General features: G+C 41.3%; 1 protein-coding gene across 12 annotated transcripts in view; it reads left to right on the top strand.

Moving 5' to 3' along the window:
• Nucleotides 1-283: 283 nt before the first annotated feature.
• The window catches only part of ppp1r13ba (protein phosphatase 1, regulatory subunit 13Ba), a 47,523-nt gene continuing 26,947 nt past the window's right edge, over nt 284-20,859 (top strand). For 3 of the 12 annotated variants that reach the window (XM_084096636.1, XM_084096630.1, XM_084096635.1), the window contains exons 1-3: nt 9,162-9,407; nt 17,233-17,380; nt 19,339-19,458. In XM_084096636.1, coding sequence (XP_083952762.1) covers nt 9,276-9,407; nt 17,233-17,380; nt 19,339-19,458 — 400 coding nt within the window. In that variant the 5' untranslated portion in view covers nt 9,162-9,275. Of the gene's footprint in view, nt 493-9,147; nt 9,560-17,232; nt 17,381-19,030; nt 19,187-19,338; nt 19,459-20,859 lie in introns of those variants that run through there. The other 9 variants (XM_084096623.1, XM_084096633.1, XM_084096634.1 and 6 more) reach the window with 9 other exon arrangements.

The following is a 20,859-nucleotide window of genomic DNA, read 5'->3' as shown; positions in this document are numbered from 1 at the left end:
TATTTATATTTAGCCTACTAATCTATTGTTTTCATAGTACAAAGTTTTCATTGACGAGTTTTCGGACACTGCACATTCCATTATTATCATATAGCCATATACTAATCTAATGAATATTTTGTAAATAGTACATAAATAATAATAATAATTAAAAAACAAGTAATCTACTAATAGCATAAAAATGGATGAAAAAAAAAAATAGATTTGTGTAAATGAATGTTAAAACGGCTTGCCATAAAAACCTGCGCAAACCATCGAAGCCACTGGATTGGGACGCCGCTGTGACGTAGGCCTAAATGACCCAGTTCAGATGGCGCATCCTTTCACCACATTCACTGGACCAAACTCATAACAGGCAAAGGGCTTGAATAACAGAATTAATAACTGAACTATTTGTCTTCACTTCTGTGGGAGTTAAAACAGGCGCTTGTTTAATTTTTTTTTAATCCAGATCTCCCTGTTTGATTTCGCCATTCTGCAATCATGATGCCGGTAAGTTTGTGACAGCTGATGGTACTTTACTAGCGCTCAAACTCAGAACTGTCATTCAGGATCATGACTGACAGCTCTGTCAACATTCATTCATAACTTGTGTATACATTGCGTTGGACTGCGGGATTCCGTTAGACTATCATGAAGGAACGCGGCTCTTATGTCTTGTCAATCATAGTTAGGGAAGCAGTCATGCTGTATTTTGTCAAGTGGGTGTAGTGTGGATTTTAATATTAAATTGTAGGTGGCGTTTTATGACTATAGGCCTATCTGTTATAACAATCACTGTTAGGGGTGAATTCAGGGACACTTTTTCCAAGTCATCTCAATGGCAAAAAGTGTCCCAATCACTCTGAATTCACCCTATACATTTTAAGACAACAGTAAAGGTATTAGGCTTCTCAGATTTTGATTTAAATCAGTTAATTGCTTACTCTAAATAATAGAGTAAATGAAATGCACAATATCCAGAATCTCTTTATACATATGGCTCCAAAACGTATATTTGGACACTTTATCCACTCGTTTGGACATATTGGACACCTTATCCACTCTGTAATTTTGTCCTATTAAAAAAGGTATTTGTTCAAGTTCAGTTTGGATTTGAAGAAGCCTATTTGAATATTCAAATAGGCTACTTCAAATCCAAATTCTTAAAAATACAGAGTTATGTATTTCGTTCCTACTTAAAGCTTTATAATCTAGCATCACTTTGCTTTATTTGATACTTTGCACACTTGGTTTGATATTGTGTGTGTGTGTGTGTGTGTGTGTGCATGTGGCCTGGGAAACCCTACATTATGGGGACAAAATGAGTCCACAAAGATGGCAATATACAAAATCCTTGTCCTTGTGGGGACATTTTTGGTCCCAATGAGGAAAACTGCTTATAAATCATACCAAGTGATGTTTTTTAAAAATGTAAAACTGCAGAAAGTTTCCTGTGATGGGTAGGTTTAGGGTTAGGGTTTGTGTTTGTGAGGATAGAATATCTATTTGAACACAATCATAATCATTATGTCTATGGAAAGTCCCCATAAAGCATGAAAAAACAACGTGTGTGTGTGTGTGTGTGTGTGTATACCATTATAGTAATGACAGCAATTTTCACGTGCAGTTGACACATAAACTGTGCGCTCCCATTTCAGTGTTGTTGTTGAGTATATTTTCAGCAAGCAATTTGCTTCGTATTCAAATTAACAGCATTAAAGAGTGCAAATGTTATCACTCAACTGAACTTTTATATGCATTGTAATCACATTATGTTCTTCGTCTATATTAAATGCAAGTCCCCGAATGAGAGCTGGTTTTGTAGCGTATTTAATTCAACTTCTCAGCTAATATTAATTGTATGATCCATTTCAGGGGTGGCCAAAATTTTGATTTAAATTCAGTCAGAGCTTGAAATGTATCTTCATGCTTTTCCAATATTGGATTATTTTCCTTTATGTTCCTTGCATTTATAAGGATTGTCCCACCAATTAGAAAACATTGCGTCTTTTACTGCTTTTACTCTACATTCTTCATTTCTACATTTCTTGTACTGTCATAGTTTCTGAGTGAGAGTGATGCAGTTGTGGCTGTGTTGAATGAAACCATAGCCTGCGGGGAGTATTTTAAGGCGCTGTGCGGTGAGCTGTGGAAAAGTTGTCAGAATTCCTAAATTGTGACACACTCAGGGTTGTGTGCTTTTAAATCCCTAACACCCTAAATCCCAGAGCACTTTTTCCAGCCATTACACCGAATATTGTTAGAGAATATAGTCATTTTATCTTCCATCTCCATGAGGCAGCAGATAGCGTCCCTCAATAGGAGACATTAGAGCACAGATTACAGGGAGAGCAAGATGGGGTCAAAGATCAAAGGTGAAAGAAAAGAGCATCCTCTGTGCTGAAGTTAACCCTTTTCACCTTTGCACGAGCACTCACATTTAGAGTTAATGGACTGCACATGTCCCTTGTAGTGAATCACACAGTCAATTGATTCCTTCACTTTTGACTGCATGTTTTGCCCTGTTTGCTTTCATAAGACCAGTTGGAAAAATTCTAATGTTGAACTCCAACACAGACATGTGCGATTAACATCAGGTCTTCAGATTGACATGTAACTAGAAAAGTACTAGAGCTTAGATGTCCTTATATATTGCTAGAGCTTAAGAATTGATCTTCCAAACACATCCAGATCAGTATTTTATTTTCAGAGCGGTGGTTTATGTAGACTTGCTGTGCATATGAATATATTATAACTCTAGAACTGGTGGATGGGGAAATGCAGAAGTATTTTCTTCCTTTGGGGCAAGATAAATAAAATATCAAATATGAACAAGCTGAAATATCTGTCCTCATGTTATGTTTTCAGAAGTTTGCCATTTACAATAAGCGAGAGATATTTTGTTTTGCTATGTAAAATTGCTCACAGCATTTTGAATATTCATGAGCAAACGCCAATAGTGCAAAGTCTATGACAGCTATATTCTGTGACAAGTGCTAGTTTACTTTTGCATATTGAGGCAGTAAATATGGAGATGTGATCTGTTTACTTCACAGCTTGTTCTGTTCCTGTAGAACTGAATATGAACCATGACAGAATTTCATTTGAACATGCTGATGTTGAGAACATGAATCTGTCTCTTCTTGTCAATTTCCAGTTATAGTTGAACAAATTGGTCAGGGGTTTTCAAACTGGGGTCCGCAAGAAAGTGCTAGGGAAAATAAACTGAAAAGTGTGAAAATAAATAAATAAAAAAATAAAAAATAAGATTATAATAAATGAATAAATAATAAAAATTTGATTAAAATAGGTGATTAAAACAATACATCTAACAGTATAGAACCAAACTGAGAAGAAAACAGTTATGTAACAGTATTTTCTAAATAATATTTTACATTGGTGTAGTATATACAGTAAGTGCTGGGTAGATTACTTTCAAATTGTAGTCGGTTACTGATTCCGAATTACATGACAAAAATAGTAACGTAATCCATTACTTTACACATTTAAGGTAATATAATCTACTGATTAATATAGACTGTAATATAGACTACATTTTGATTACTTTTAGATTACTTTTGACCTAACTCGTTTATAATATTGATTTGAATAATATGATAATCTTGTTACATATTGGTATAAAAATACAAAGAAAATTCTGTAACACTTTATTTTACAGTGTCCTTGTTACATATGTTACATGTACTTACCATAGTAATAACAATAAATTATGCATAATTACATGCAACTAACCCTCAACCAAATCCTACCCTAACCCTATAGTAAGTACATGTAGTTGCTTAATATTACTCAGTACTTAAATATAGAATTACACTGCAACAATGACACTTTAAAATAAAGTGTAACCGAAAATTGACATGAAGTGCATTAAATATTATATTATGTGCAGGGTTCCCCAGACTGGGGTTTGTGGTGAAACTGTAGTGAGTTTGTGATTTTAATGAAAAGCTATGAAATAATTAAATCATAAAAATAGTATAATAAATCATTTTAAAATGAAAACAATCAAAATAAAATACTTTTTTATTTTTTTTGTTTACCTGTATGTCATGTGACCATTAACCGAACTTAATTGTATTATTATTATTATTATTTATGTAATTTTATTATTGACCTAACCCATCTTAAATTCTCAGGGGGCACTTCAAGTAAATACATTAGGTCAAAGAAAATCCCTTCACTGCATGTAAATAATTATGAAATGTCGTGAATCTGTAAATTTTAATGTGTTTGAAAAGCCTTTCAAAGACAGTAATACATGGTTAAATGACTCACCTGGTGATTATTCAATAATGAATGCATTCATCAGGAGCTGATTAGATGCAATCCTGAGAAAACACTTGTTAGAAGTGAAATGATTTCTGTAAATCTGCAGTGTTCAAATGCTGTGTGTGTGTCTCAGTTTTTCAGTGATAGGCATATGACTAGTGGCTGGTCTGTGTGTGCAATTCCACAAACCTTTAGTCTGATTACGAGTATTTTAAAACATAGTATAATCTTCTTATTACAAGTACTTCATTTTTGGGAATTTAATTACGTAATAACATGTAATCAGTTACTACCCCGCACTGAGAATATAGCATATAGTATTTATAAATATATAAGTATAAATTGGGTCCTTAAACATTAAAATATATAGCCTCCTTTTGAATTTTAGGATGGGGTCTGTCGCATGAGGATGATCATATTTGGGGGTCTGTGGCATCTAAAAGATTGAAAACCCCCTGCCCTAAGTGAATGCTAGCGAACACATCTCATCGTGTTTTGGCCTGTCCTTTGCACATTCAGGCTGTGAGATTACAACTTCATCTGCACTCAGAACAGAGAGTGTTGGCAGCTCAGGATCTTTAATACGCCCCACATCGCTGTTGTAGGAAGCTGAGCCAGAGTGTGCTTTAGTTATTAGAGTCCACGCTAGTGTCGCTCACATCTCCCCAGAGCCTCATTATTGAAATTGCGACCTCATGGCATTGCCACAGTATTGCTGAATCTCTAAGCCTGCTGAGGGAATCGACTCCTGCGCTTCACCTTTGCATTTATGGTTACTTTGAATATTTTGTGACTAGTTTTGTTCATTTAGTATATGGTGGTGCATTTATGATCTGAACATGTCTTATACGTCATAGCTGTTATATAGAGTACAACAGTTGGGTTCCAGAAGTAAAAACTCCATTCATTTTCTCCATAAGGAAACTGATTTTGAACCTTTAAAGATAGTTTTACTATGAGTTGTTAATCAATGGTATTTGCTTCAGCTGAAGCCGTCGGCCCGCATTCTGATTATTTTTTTAAATAATTGTGTTTAACAGTGTAATTCCTGGTGAAAAACTACATTACCCATGATGCTGTATACTAAAAAATTACACCAATCAGAGTCTTGAAAAAAGCAAAAAAGTTTTTGCTTCAAATCAAAGTTTGTAGTGTTGTGACCTCGTAGCTGATTGGCTTGGTTAATGGCTAATAACTCTTTAATGAAGACTATTTCAAAATCCCCAAGGAAAAAAAAAAAATAAAACAAAAAAAACAACAACTCCCGGAACCAGCGCTGCTGTGGGTCGGGCGCTAATGCACTCTATTGTGAATTTCAACATGGCTGAAACGCTGTATTGACCAATCAGAAGCCAGTACTGAAACTACATTTTATAATTGATATTATTAACAAACATTATTACATAATATAATTCTTGGCAGGACCATTAGTGAAATATTTATATGTCATATTTACAGTACAATTTAGCAAAAATATTATGAAATGTTAACTGTTTTCTATTTTAGTATACAGTATTTTAAAATGTATTACTCCAGTCTTCAGTGTCACATCGTGAATCATTCTAATATGCTGATTTGCTGCTCAAGAAACATTTCTTATTATTATCAATGTTGAAAACAGTTTTTAAACCATGATGCATTTTTTTCCAGGATTATTTGATGAATAGAAAGTTCAAAAGAACAGCAATTATTTGTAATACAAATCTTTTGCATCATTAATTATAAATGCTTTTTGTGCTACTTTTGATCAATTTAATGCATCTTTGCTGAATAAAAGTGTAAATGTCTTTCAAAAACACATTTGAACCATAGAGTAAATATAGAGTTATATAAAGTTATATGAATAAAATATTTTGTTCGTTGCCTCTTCCATTTTCACTCATTTCCAGCCTCCAAGTTCATAACCTCATAACGCCAACCAATGTTGTTTTCCAACATGAAAAAAAAAATAATATATATATATAAATAATATAATAAAACTGTTTATCGATTATGAGTAATAGGCTGGAGAGTGCTATGAACGCTCTCTGCAAACTTGGAGTTATTTATGAATTCTTTCTTGAATTTATGATGCTTTATTCTCATTTTTCCAGTTTCCTTTTAGTGCTTTTCCATGCCTTTAAATCTCAAACCGAAATGTAAAATCCGAACACACTCTCTCGTCTGTTTTTCAAGCTCACTGGGTCCAGGTGTCGGCTATGAGAGCGAGGAGCTGTCAGGGCCATTAAATGCTCAGAGATTGAGTGTGCTGTTTACTGCTGTTAACTGCACTTAACTATGCAAGTCTTCCAGCTGCAGTGTAGAGAGAGGAACTGACATGTTTCCGTGGATGCAGTCGTTGCTATGGACACCCTATTGATGGCACTGTACAGTAAATCAGGTGAGCGTTCACAGAGTCAACAATCCCACAATGCTTTAGTTTGGGCGCATGTCCCATCTGCATCAAATGAATAAAAAACGCTTATATGTTGAGAAATGTGGATATTTAGCTGATTGACAGTATATATTTAGCGTTTCACAAAAGTGTTTCGTTGTCTTTTTTTTTTTGGATTTTCCATACAGAAGCATCTTATTTAATGACATGTTGTTACAAACTAAAGCAAGCATTAACAGTTTTTACAGTGGAAACTGGGCAGCTATACCCAGTCAGAGCTCTATTTGTCAGGACCGCCCGACTCGAGACCCACAGTGACAAGGCCTGCCTGTGTCTTGAGATTTATTATTGGCAAAGCATTGAGTGCTGCGACTTCACCTCCTTCTTTGGAATCAGAAAACCTTCTTCCCTGACTTAGATACTGTACATTCGTCATGGAGAGAGATGAACAAGAATGCTCAGTGTTTCAGAGCAAGAGGTTGTTGGTTATTAGTGGTTATAATTATTACTCTCACATTTTTGGTTAGGATTTTTTTCCACAGCTTAGCTTTCTAAACTGGTAGATATTTGATTTTTTTTTTTAGAATATTCATCTAGCAGACAATAATAAAAAATCCCCTTTAAGGAGGGATTTAATTCATATCTAGAGACCGGAATATTATAGATATTTGGGGGTGAGCTCTTTTAATATGGGCTTGTCAGCAACCACATAGCAATGCCCTAGTAATCACCTAGAACATGCTAGCAAACACCTAGGCTGAATACGAAATCACCCTCTAAACCCTCATTCACTATTCCCTACGTTAGTCCACTAATACTGTTCACTTGAAGGAGTGAATGAAAACGAGTGAGCGAATTCGGACAGCTGTTGAGCGTGTACAATCTTTATTGCGGTGCATTGTGGGATTGAATGAGGGTACTCAATAACGTCCACTATGGTTTCGGACACCACTACAAATGGCTGTCCCCTCAAATAGCGCCCTATTTGAAGCTATAGGGGGCGATTTCGGATTTAGCCCTAGTCTCAGACTAGGCTAAATTTAGCCCATGGACCGCTAGCTGAACGTCTGATGCTTATGGTACACTTACCTAGAAACACTTCAGGAAACAAGTCGTCATCTGATTGGTTAAATTCTACAGGATGTCCGGGAGACGTGTGTGTCGTGTTCTTTAATGGTCCGCCTGGAAACAAAGATGCCGTGAAGCCAAACCCCCTCATGGAAGAAGAAAGCCGTCATGTTTACAACTGTGACAATGAGCGCTTATCCGGATCAACTAAATGCTGTTTTTTCAAAAGTATGTGAAGTATGTAAAATTCGAGGTATAGACTCTTTAAAAGACGTCCAAGGGTTTTACACACCGGTTTGTTATTGCAGGTAGTAACGCAACCACTTAGTAACACTCTGGCAACCATCCAGAACACCCTTAGCAATGCCAGAACACCCTTGGAACTATCTCTGATGAAAAACTACATTACCCATGATGCTCTACATAAAATTACACCAATCAGAGAGTCGCAAAAAGCTAAACACACCAAAATAGCTCTTTAGCACCGCCCACTCCCATGATGCACTGCGAATGACGTAATCAAGTCGATCTCTCTACGCTCTCAAAATACTGAAATGTTTGTATATATATGCATATTTTGCAGTAAACTTAAAATATATTGTTTTTATAAATGTAATCAACATTTGTAAATTAGTAGTTTTATGTTTCTCCATCGTTTTCAATTTGATTATGCTGTTCGCAATGCTTCATGGGATTGTAGTTTTTTCCCTCACTAAAACCGTTAAGTACACAGTTTTGTACCTTTGTCTTTTTGTCCCGATTTTCTAAAACTTTTTTGCTTCAAATCAAAGTTTGTAGTGTTGTGATATACCTCGTAGCTGATTGGCTTGGTTCATGGCTCTTTTTTTTTTTTTAATCCCTATGGGAAAAATGAATGTAAAAAATACTTCCGGAACCAGCGCCGCTGAAAAAGGGGCCGGGCGCTAATGCACTCTATTGAACACCCTAACAACTGCTTAGCAATGCTCTGGCAACCATCCAGAACATGCTAGAAACTGCTTCACAAAGCCCTAGTAACCACTTAGAACACCCTAGCAAAGATTTTCTACTAATCATTTAGGTTTGTCTATATTTTGAATGGATGATCAGCAAATTCTAAAGCTGATGTATACGCCAAGTTCACGCTGTCAGTCTGTTCCGCACGCTTCTTAGTTGGATAACGTAAGTGGCACAAGCATGACTTCCTATTGCGACCTCAGTTCATGGAAGTGTGTGTTTTACTCTGAGTGAGTTTGGTCCCCTCTATCAGTGACATGTCACAGGACAGTCTGTGTTTTGTCATCAGATACTTCTTATCTTCCCCTGGCACCTCTGCTTGTTCCAGGAGGGAATGCAATTTGGGAGAGAAAGCTTGCCCACCCTCCCCTTTTCCAAATGCCCCCAGAACCCCCCTCCCCTTCCTTGACCACTCTATAGTATCTACACTCACACACACTCAGTCAGACAGACAGTCAGGCACCCACAGAGAGAGAGAAAGAGAGAGAGAGAGAGAGAGAGACACAGTCCAGCTCCCCAGCGCCTGGGCTGCCCGGCTCCTCCAATCCATCAAGCTCAGGGCTTCATGAGGAGGTTCATCAGGATGGTTCTGCGCAGCCTGGTCAGCACCTCCAAGGGCAGGCCGTGGCTGCAGAAGAGAGCGCGGGCGCAGGAGAAGGAAGACCGGAAGCTGAAGGCCCCGCACGGGTTAACTAAGGTGAAGATCCGGAGGGCTTAAAGACGAGCAAGATATAGGGGAAGACAAGGAGACGCTGAGTATAGAAGTTCAGGCACTTGTGTACGGCTTAAAATAGCGAGACATGTCTGGGACATGGATTTCAGAAGACTGACATGTGTTCATGTGCATGTGTGAGTGAGTAGAGCTAAATGGAGTCTTGCTATAGTTGGAATGGATCGCGGATATGATAAATCAAAGGTTGCTATTTCACGCACATGATTGCGGCATGCTGGGATATGCTTGTTTGTTTATTGCACGCTAGCATTGGACAAGTTGTGGTAATTCTGTTGGTTATGACAGAATAATTATCTTCTCTCAGTTTGTAAAAACAAACAAGAAATATGTACGGAATGGAAGTCTAAGCATTTTGGGGTGCGTTGCCTCCTTCCATTGTAAGTACATATCTGTCAATGCTTTTTGTTTGTTTGTTTATACAAATTGAGGGATGAGTTGAAATTATTTTCTGTGTTAATAAAAATGCTATCATTGTATAGAATCTGGAACATTAATTTCTGTTACATGTGTTTCCCTACAAACACAATTTGTGAATATTAAACCTAACAATGAACTTAATGATTTTTACAGCATGTGTTAAACTTTGTTAATGTTAGTTGATAAAAAAAAAAAAATTATTTAATGTTTGTTCATGTTAGTTCGCAGTGCATTAACTAACTTTTGACTTTAAAAATGTATTGTTTAATGTTGAAATTAACATTAACTAAGACTTAGGCTGTAGAAGTATTGCTTTTAACTTTTTAACTTATGTTAACAAAAGAACCCTTAATGTAAAGTGTTACGTCAATCACCTTTTTTCATCATTTAAAGGGATAGTTCACCCCAAAATAAAAATTCTGTCACCATTCACTCACTGTCATGTCGTTCCAAACCTGTATGGCTTTTTTTTTATTCTGTGAAACACAAAAGAAGATATTTTGATAAGTGTGTTTTTTTATATTTTTGTCCATACAGTATAATCGAAGACATATTGATTTAGACTAAAAGTTCTTCGTTTGTGTTCCACAGAATAAAGAAAGTCATACAGGTTTTGATTGACATGAGGTCGACAAAATAATGAGAGAATTTACATTTTTGGAAAGGAACTTTACCTTCAATTCTGTTTGATTTACAATGTTTCCCTTTACTCATGGCTAGAGTCCAGTTATTGAATTGTTCATATGGAGTGTTAGCATGATTTGACTTTTTTTTTTTTTTTGGCCCTGGGCTATTTTAATATGAAACCATGTGACAATAAAATTCCAGGCAGCTGTCCAGGTCGGGATTATCCGCTGTCTTCACAGATCACAGCAGCATTTCCCTTTCTGGATTTGTTTGGCTTCAGCCAGCGAAACAGTTTCCTTAGCTCTCGGTAGCCACACGCTCGCATGTTTGCACCCCGTCCTAATCAGATTATTATAGCTCTGCCCTGTAATCCAACCCTCACAGAATTTCTCTTTCAATCTGGGTCTTGCTTGTTTGGAGGGATTGTGTTACACTTTAGAAGTAAAGCTTTCATTCCTGCCTGGGGTGGGAATTGAATTCAGAAGGATTTATAAGATGTACAGTATTTAAATGTTTGAGTGAAGTGAAGGGAAACTGGATGAAGGATGCATCAATGTGTTTACATTTTATTGGTGACCTGTGTAATAAAATACACACATTACCCAAAATGCCTGGTGTGCCTACAGAGGTTTATTTATTACAATCATTCTTACTGCACTGCAAAGTTTATCCAAAATATTTTACATATTAGATTTGTTTTAATTAATATTTTTATTTTATTTTAGGGGTGCTTTCTGTCTCTGTCTTTCTGTCTGTCTGTCTATCTATCTATCTAGTTATCTATCTATCTTTCTGTCTGTCCATCTAGCGTCTTTCTGTCTGTCTGTCTGTCTGTCTCTATCTCTATCTATCTATCTATCTATCTATCTATCTATCTATCTATCTATCTATCTATCTATCTATCTATCTATCTATCTATCTATCTCTCTCTCTCTCTCTCTCTCTCTCTGTCTGTCTGTCTGTCTGTCTGTCTATCTATCTATTTATCTATCTGTCTCTCTGTCTGTCCATCTATCGTCTGTCTATCTATCTATCTATCTATCTATCTATCTATCTATCTATCTATCTATCTATCTATCTATCTATCTATCTCTCTCTCTCTCTCTCTCTCTCTCTCTCTCTGTCTGTCTGTCTGTCTGTCTATCTATCTATCTATCTATCTATCTATCTATCTATCTATCTGTCTCTCTGTCTGTCCATCTATCGTCTGTCTGTCTGTCTGTGTCTATCTATCTCTCTCTCTCTCTCTCTCTCTCTCTCTCTCTCTATCTCTCTCTCTGTCTGTCTGTCTGTCTGTCTGTCTATCTATCTATTGTGGAAGAATCACGCGACAAGGAGAGCTCAAATTAATACCCCGGAGGGTGGATTTATTAACAAGTGGTTGGTGAAGAATGAAGAGTGAAGAGTGGCTTGCTGTGGTGGTGTGGTGCTCTCTGTGAGAGATTTCCTTGGTGCGGTGAGTCGGTGCTGTGCTCGTATCAGGTCTAGCTCGGTCACACACTGGTTTCTGGAAAGAACAAGAGACGACACGTTAGTTCTCAGCATTCAAGACGCCAGTCTTGCCATTATCCAGCCTCATGCTGCTTATATGGCCGTGGGGAAATTGGCGACAGGTGTGGCCGATCAAGCCATGATGAGCGAGTGCAGGTGTTTCGCGTCTTTCTCCAGGGCAACGCTGATGAGTGCTCGGGATGCTCGTCACACTCCCCCCCCCTAAGTGTTGTCCTGGTCCTGGTGGAAACATACGGAAGCAACAAGGGGGAAACTGGGGGTGGGTGGGGAGTGACCCCTGACAGACCTGCGAAGGCTGACCAGATCCGCGAGAGTCTGTCTGCATTGGCGTTGGAGGCTCCGGCTCGGTGGCGGACAATGAAGCAGAAGTCCTGGAGCGCGAGGAACCACCGCGTCACCCTGGCGTTGGTGTCCTTGGCCCTGGCCATCCATTGAAGGGGCGCGTGGTCCGTGAGGAGGGTGAACTTGCGGCCGAGCAGGTAATAACGCAGCTCCAGGACTGCCCACTTTATGGCCAGAGCCTCTTTCTCGACCGTGGCGTAGTTCCTCTCGGCTTTCGTCAGCTTCCTGCTAATAAACAAAACAGGATGTTCCTCACCCTCCGTGACTTGGGACAGGACGGCTCCCAACCCTGTCTCAGACGCATCCGTCTGCAGCAGAAAGGGGCAGCCGAAATCGGGGGCGTGCAGGACCGGTTCCTCCATAAGGGCACACTTGATTCGCTGGAATGCCTTTTCTGTCTCTGGACTCCAGGCGATGCGCTCAGGCTGCCCCTTTCTGGTTAGGTCTGTCAGGGGGACGGCTAAAGAGGAGAAGTTGGGGATGAAACAGCGATAATATCCCGCTAAGCCCAAGAAAGCCCGTACCCGAGTCTTCGTTCCGGGTCTTGGGGCGGCGCGGACGGCCTCCACCTTTTTCTCCTGCGGCTTAATGAGGCCCCGTCCAACCTGGAAGCCCAGGTACTTTGCCTCAAAGAGGGCCAGGTGACACTTGCGAGGGTTGGCGGTGAGTCCAGCCCTTCGAAGCTCTGTAAGCACCCTCCGCAGACGGTCTAGGTGGTCCTCCCAACGCTCCGAATGGATGACTACATCATCAATGTACACTGCTGCGTACTGTGCGGCCGAAGGATGATGTCCATAAGCCTCTGGAACGTGGCCGGTGCCCCGTGAAGGCCGAAGGGAAGGGTCCGATATTGCCAGTGGCCAGTTGGGGTCGAAAAGGCGGTCTTCGGTTTGGCACTTTCAGAGAGTGGTACCTGCCAATAGCCCTTCGTCAGGTCCAAAGTGGAAATATACCGGGCCCTTCCCAGGCGGTCTAGGAGTTCATCCACCGGGCTGGACCGGGCTGGACCATGGGCTGCATGATGGTTCGATCACCCCCAACTTCAGCATCTGCTGAATTTCCTCCTCGATAGCCTGCCGACGAGCCTCTGGAATACGGTAGGGCCATTGCTTTATGATGATCCGTGGTGGTGTTATAATGTCGTGTTGAACCAGACTGGTTTGCCCGGGGACTGTAGAGAACACATCCGAGAACTGACCAATCAGGTGTTGCAGCTCAGCCTTTTGTGCCGCCGACAGACCGGGGTTGGTATCCACCAGAACAGGCTCGACGGTGGCAAGGGCTACGGTCTGTTCTCTGGTCCCCACCCACCTCTTCAGCAGGTTTACGTGGTATAGCTGCTCAGGGCTCCGTCTCCCAGGTTGCCGTACTCGGTACGTTACAGGTCCCACTTTCTCTAACACTGTATACGGCCCCTGCCAAGTGGCCAGGAACTTACAGGCTGCGGTGGGGACTAACACCATAACCCGGTCGCCCGTTTGGAATTCTCGAGGCTGAGCTGTACGGTTATAGTGGCGCTGTTGAGCCTGCTGGGCTTTTGCCAGATGTTCCTGGACTAATGGCATGACGCGGTCGACCCGTTGTCTCATCTCTGCGACATGCTCGATTAGGGACCGATGTGGGGTGGGCTGCTGGTGTTCCCACGCCTCTTTCGCAACATCGAGCAGCCCTCGAGGATGTTGTCCGAAGAGGAGCTCGAAGGGCGTAAAGCCTGTGGACGCTTGGGGGACCTCCCGTATACCGAATAGGACGTAGGACAACATCTGGTCCGAGTCCCGTTTATCTTCGGCTGCCACCCGTCGCAGCATTTGCTTGAGGGTCTGGTTGAAACGTTCGACGAGTCCGTCCGTTTGAGGGTGGTACACAGTCGTCCGCAGTTGCTTTACCCGGAGTAGGCGGCAGAGATCAGCCATTAGCCGGGACATGAACGGTGTTCCCTGATCGGTCAAGATCTCCACCGGTATGCCGACTCGGCTGAACAGCAGAAAGAGCTCGTGGGTGATATTCTTCGCGGTGGCTTTCCGGAGAGGGATTGCTTCGGGGTAGCGAGTGGCGTAGTCGACCACGACGAGGATGTGTTCGTGTCCCCGGGCCGACTTTGGCAACGGCCCTACCAGATCCATCCCGATGCGCTCGAAGGGCACCTCTATGATGGGCAGCGGTATGAGTGGTGTGGGGGGAGGTGACTTGGGTGGTGTCTTCTGGCAGACCGGACAGGCTTGACAGAAGCGTTTCACTTCGGCCTCCAGGCCGGGCCAGTGGAACCGGTCTTGAATGTGCTGGGTGGTATTTGCTGCGCCGAGGTGTCCTGCCAATGGATGAGAGTGCACCAACTGCAGGATCATCTCCGTCTTCGAGCGCGGAACCACTAGAAGCTTTTTTTCCTCCCCCCTCCGCTGGGCGACACAATAGAGCAGGCCGTTCTCCACGACGAAGTGGGGGAAAGGATGGGGCTTTGGCCGTGTGTCTTTTCCGTTCATCACACAGACCTGTGTCCAGCAGTGTTTCAACCGCTCATCCTCCCGCTGAGCGCGGCCAAAGGAGCCCCCTCCCGAAACCTGTTGGTAGATATCATAGAAGAGATTAGTGGAATGGGAAGGGGACTCACCATCTCTCCCACTGTCGGAGGCCAGGAGAACGGGGCGGCGGCGGGACCTCTTCGCTGGGCGCCGCTCACGGCGACCCCCACGGGGTTTGACAGGTTGTGTGGCGTCGTTGAGCAGGGCGTCGTTGAGCAGGGCTTCGAAGCCCGGCCAGTCTCGGCCCAGCAAGACAGTTACGGGCAAATCTTTAATGAGCCCGACTTCCATGGGCCAGGATCCTGGAGCTGCGGAGATAGTGACGCGCCGAGCGGGCACCTGTCGTGTGTCCCCATGCACGCAGGTGATTGGCAGCACTGTCTTGGTCTCGCTGCGTGGGGGCAGAATCTCCGCCCTGACGAGGCTGACGGCGCTGCCCGAATCGAGGACCGCTTTGAATGGCCGGCCGTTGATCTTGATCTCGGCCTCTGGGGCTCCTCTGGGGAGTTCGTGGTGCACCGCACATCCTGCCAACCAAGGCCGAGCTTTGGGAGAAGAGGGCGCTGTTGGCATGGACTCATCTTGTGGCTCGGGGGGCGCCGTCCTGCTTATTGGCCGCGAGGTGCCCTCTGGCGCGCGCTGCTCTGGAGCCATCCTCCGGAGAAAAGGCGGTACTCGCTCCCCAGCCTCACGTCGGTGAGCCGCCTCCGCCAGCTCAATCGCCTCCACTAGCTCTGACGTGGTTGTGGGGTTTCGCATGCCGACGGCCTGGCGGTAGGAGCGGGGCAGGGCCCGAAGGAGGCGGTCAGTGACCGCGCGTTCCGTTACCTGGGCAGGTGTGGGTGCTCCATCCATCATCCAATGTTGCGCTATACGAGACAGTTCGGCCGCTTGAGTACTTGCGGGACGTCGGGGCTGATACGACCAGTCATAGAAGCACTGGGCCGCGCACACTGGAGATAGCCCCACTCCAGCAAAAATTTCCCTCGTTACATCCTCATACCTTTCTGCCATCGCTGTGGGGAGGCTGAAGAAGGCACGCTGGGCTTCGCCAGTGAGAAGAGGGGCGAGTGCGCGGGCCCAGTCATCCAGGTCCCACCCCTCCGTTGTAGCAGTATTCTTGAACATTTGTAAATATGCCTCGACGTCATCATGGGCAGTCATTTTGGGGAGTAGTTGGGCGGCCTGAACCCGTGGGTCAGGTAACGGAACGCGCTGGCGGGCGGCTGTGCGGAGGGCGGCGATTTCCTGGTCAGCCTGGCCCTGGCGTGTGGCAAAATGCTCCACGATCTGTTGCTGGCGCATGCTGACCTCCGTTAACTGCCGGAGAAGTTCTTCCATCCTGAGGGGAGGAGTACCGCCTATCTGGAAGAGAACAATGTGAGAATCCAGAGATCACTTGTCGACGGAAACTTCCTTTTAATCTGCCCGCATTCTCCACCACTGTGACGGGGTGGAAGAATCACGCGACAAGGAGAGCTCAAATTAATACCCCGGAGGGTGGATTTATTAACAAGTGGTTGGTGAAGAATGAAGAGTGAAGAGTGGCTTGCTGAGGTGGTGTGGTGCTCTCTGTGAGAGATTTCCTTGGTGCGGTGAGTCGGTGCTGTGCTCGTATCAGGTCTAGCTCGGTCACACACTGGTTTCTGGAAAGAACAAGAGACGACACGTTAGTTCTCAGCATTCAAGACGCCAGTCTTGCCATTATCCAGCCTCATGCTGCTTATATGGCCGTGGGGAAATTGGCGACAGGTGTGGCCGATCAAGCCATGATGAGCGAGTGCAGGTGTTTCGCGTCTTTCTCCAGGGCAACGCTGATGAGTGCTCGGGATGCTCGTCACACTATCTATCTATCTATCTATCTATCTATCTATCTATCTATCTATCTATCTATCTATCTATCTATCTATCTATCTATCTATCTGTCTCTCTGTCTGTCCATCTATCGTCTGTCTGTCTGTGTCTATCTGTCTATCTATCTATCTATCTATCTATCTATCTATCTATCTGTCTGTCTGTCTGTCTGTCTGTCTGTCTACTGGCTATGTTGTCCTTCCTGAAGGTTCTTTCAATATGTTTTGGTATGTGGGAGATAATAGAACTGGCATAATGATAATTGGCAGTGTATAGAATAAACATTCAATTCCCTTAATTTCAGCTCAAATTTTGAATGTCTTTTATTTAGCTCTCATCCGTCTTTGCAGCTGACACTCATTTGATGAGACGGTTGTGGTGCAGACCACTGGGAAAGTTAATGTAAACAGTTTGAGAATTATAGCAAGGCAAGGAAAGATTAAGGAGAAGCCCACACAGTCAAAAATGAGAGGCTACAAGTTTACTAAAAGACAGATGTTATTGTTTCCTCTTTACAGATGATTCTGACTGTATTTCTGAGTGATAATCAACAGTTGCTGACTGAGGTGCCCATTACTCCAGAGACGCTCTGTAAGGATGTGGTGGAGTTCTGTAAGGAGGCTGGGGAGAGCGGCTGCCACCTTGCCGAGGTCTGGAGAGGCAAAGGTACGAGTCTGCAGCACATAAACGCTTTTTAAATAAAGTTTTATTCAGCAAGGATGTATTAAATTGACCAAAAGTGACATAAGACATTTATAATGTTACAAAATATTTATATTTCAAATAAACACTGTTCTTTTGAATTTTCTATTCATCCAAGAATCCTGAGTGAAATAACGTATCACAGTTTCCACATTATTAATACAAATATTAAGCAGCACAGCTGTTTTCAATAATAAGAAATGTTCCTTGAGCAGCAAATCAGCATATTAGAATGATTTCTGAAGGATCATGTGACTGAAAACTGGAGTAATGATGCTGAAAATTCAGCTTTGATCACAGGAATTAAAATAGAAAACTGTTATTTTAAATTGTAAGAATATTTCACAGTTTACTGTATTTTTGATCAAATAAATGCAGCCTTGTTGAGCATAAGAGTTTTTCAAAAACAAAATCTTACTGACCCCAAAAGTTTGAACAGTAGGGTATTTTACCTCAAATACCAAGTTGAAATATAATTAGTCTATGTGGCTTTTGGTTGACTTTAGGCAATATAAAACAATTAGCATAAAGTCTGGTCCAATTTTCATCTTTTTCTGTCCAAGAACCACTTTATTAATGCAGAAAGAAGTCATCTGGACTAGTATATACTGTTTTGATTAGCTTGTAAGTGTTAGCATCTGGCTAAATGAATTACATTCAAATGCATTAATTCAATCCGAAAAGTCGAAAGAGAACCCCAACAAACTCCTCTTACAAAGCGCAATGCGTTGTGGCCTATATTAGCTGAAAGAGCATACATGAATGCATACTTCATTACTACAATGTAATGCTGTAAATTAAATATCAAGTGCCTAGTTCTTTATATTAATTGCTTATTTTTAGAAACATGGTTCAACTTTGTTTCCCTGATTTAAGAAGAATCTATGCACCCTGAATCCCATAAAAATGGCTGAAGACCATCCAATCAGATTGGAGCTTGCCATTTTGGACAACTATTTTTGTGTGAACTATGAACTAGTGTTATTTTAAATATTATTTATATGTAATTATAGTTTTGAATTAGCTTTCATTTTATATTTAGTTTTAGCAATTTTGTAATGTGTTCACTGTTATTAGTTTAAAAAAACTATTTAGCTTTAAATTGATTTTTATTTCAGTTAGTTGCCATGGCAACATTTATAACTTCTAAAAGTTTTTCGTCTTTATACTTTATTTACTTTTACTCTTCGTCTAATATTTGATTTAAGCTTTATTATCGTATAATGAGCGGTCTGTAGGCATGCCGTCTGAGACTAGTGTTGATTCAACATTACACAGTACTCTAAAATTATATAGTACTTTCTAGTCTAGTCTCATGAGTCACCACTCTTTTGAAAATCAAGGATTGTTCTTCAGTCAGTGGAAACAGACTCATGCCATATGTGCTGCGTAGGTTTTCTACATGCTCTGCTCAATATGGCTGACAGATACAGATGTATTGCTCAACTCTTTTACATCACTAAATAGCACTGAATGGAAACGTTCATGGACCAGATCCCACAGAGAAAGCAGCGCTGTCCATCACATAACAATGACACCCTTGTCAGAGTTTGTCCTAGACAGTGGGTGGTAGAATGTGGGACAGAACGTCTCAGGGTCTGGGCTGCAGCCTCTAGGTTTGTTTACATGGCTCTTGTGGGCCTGTTATTCCAGTGTCCTACAGATGGCACGCGGCCCGCACTGTCAAAGATAGGAAAGATAGCCTTCAGCAAGGATAGCCAGACCTTTTTCATCTGGACGCGACACCATGCTTTGCTATGGGGCTGTTGTGTAATTTTCCTTTTGAAGTTTTCATACCATGTGGACTAGATTAAAATGGAGGTGTATTGTAACAGTTTTGACATTGATGTCCTCTCTGCTAAGTGTAGTACAGGGTTTTACAGCCTGCCTGAGACAACGAGTGTCTGTGTTCTTATTCACAGAGAGAGCGATCCCTTTTGATCAGCTGATGTTCGAGCACCTCCACAAATGGGGTCAGAGGAGACAGGAAGTGAAGTTCTACCTGCGGCACGAGGAGTCTCTCATTGCAAACTTTTCTCAAGGTGCGTAAAAGTGACGCAAGCCTGGCCACGACCACGACAGGCTATTTTTGTTGAATGCATGGTTTCTATTACCATTCAAAACTTTGTGGTTCTTAACATGCTTTTATGGTTTCAAAATAAGTCTCTTATGCTCACTAAGGTTGCAATTATTTAATCAATATACAGTAATATTGTGAAATAATATTACGATTTAATATTATAGTTGTCTAAATGAATATATTCAGTGTCACATGATCCTTCAGAAATCATTCTAATATGCTGATTTGATGCTCAAGAAACATTTCTTATTATTATCAATCTTGAAAACAGTTGTGCTGCTTAATATTTTTGTGGAAATCGTGATGCATTTCTTTGAGGATTCTTTGATGAATAAAAGTTCAAAAGAACAGGATTTATTTGAAATAATAATCTTTTGTAATGTTATAAATATCATTACTGTCACTTTTAATTATTGTGTCATTGCAGAGTAAAATAATTAATTTGTTAAAAAAAATCTTACTGACCCAAAACTTTTAAACAGTAGTTTATACTAATATCAAACTATTATATCATATTATATCAAATATGGTCTAATTGGCTATGATTGTGTCAAGTTTCGCAGCATTATTGATTTCAGGACAGACAAGTTACATGTCGCCTGGCATAAATATCAGATTTAGCTTTAGAACCAGTTATCAGATACTTGTTCAATTATATTACTTATCTGTAGCTTAAGCAATTTATAAATGGGACTTGCTATGTGATCAGTGAATCATATATCAATCAAGTTTAGAGAGCATGTTTGCTTATTTCCTATTAAAGTTGCGATAGTCTTTTCTTCCCTATTGTGACGTATATTGGAGTGAAACGGCTTCTTGAACAAGAAAAAATGTAGGGTGGGACTTGATTTTGTCCATCGTGAATTGATTGGATGGTTGGTGGTTTGCTATTGGCTTATCTAATGTGAGCGACAGATTGTCCCGTCCTCACGCTAGTGAACACATCCTCAGAAAAGAGAAGAGAAGAGATGTTGTTGAAAGAGGGAGGGAAAGTTTTTTTGTTTAAAGATTATGAGATTACACATGAATAAAAAAAAAAGTATGTGCACGGGTAAATCATTTATAATAAATACTGCAATAAATACATTTACATTTTTAGTACATCATTGTTGTGTGAACGTACCCTCAAATACATGGCTAAATGAGGAACCAAACAGGACTCAATAATTGAACATATATTGAAATATTGAACATAATTAATTAACCATTGAGTAGCAATAGAAACCAACTAGCAACTGGAACAAAGGGAACAGGAACTAAACACTGGAACCAAAGAAAAAACAACATAAGAGTCCACACATAGAACATAACCTTTACAGTCTTTGCATCTGCATAGAAAACTGGAAAAACACTCAAAATGATA

Source organism: Abramis brama, assembly GCF_963993115.1.
Source record: "Abramis brama genome assembly, chromosome: 21".
Taxonomy (NCBI): domain Eukaryota; kingdom Metazoa; phylum Chordata; class Actinopteri; order Cypriniformes; family Leuciscidae; genus Abramis; species Abramis brama.
This window is presented reverse-complemented; position numbering and strand designations above follow the sequence as displayed.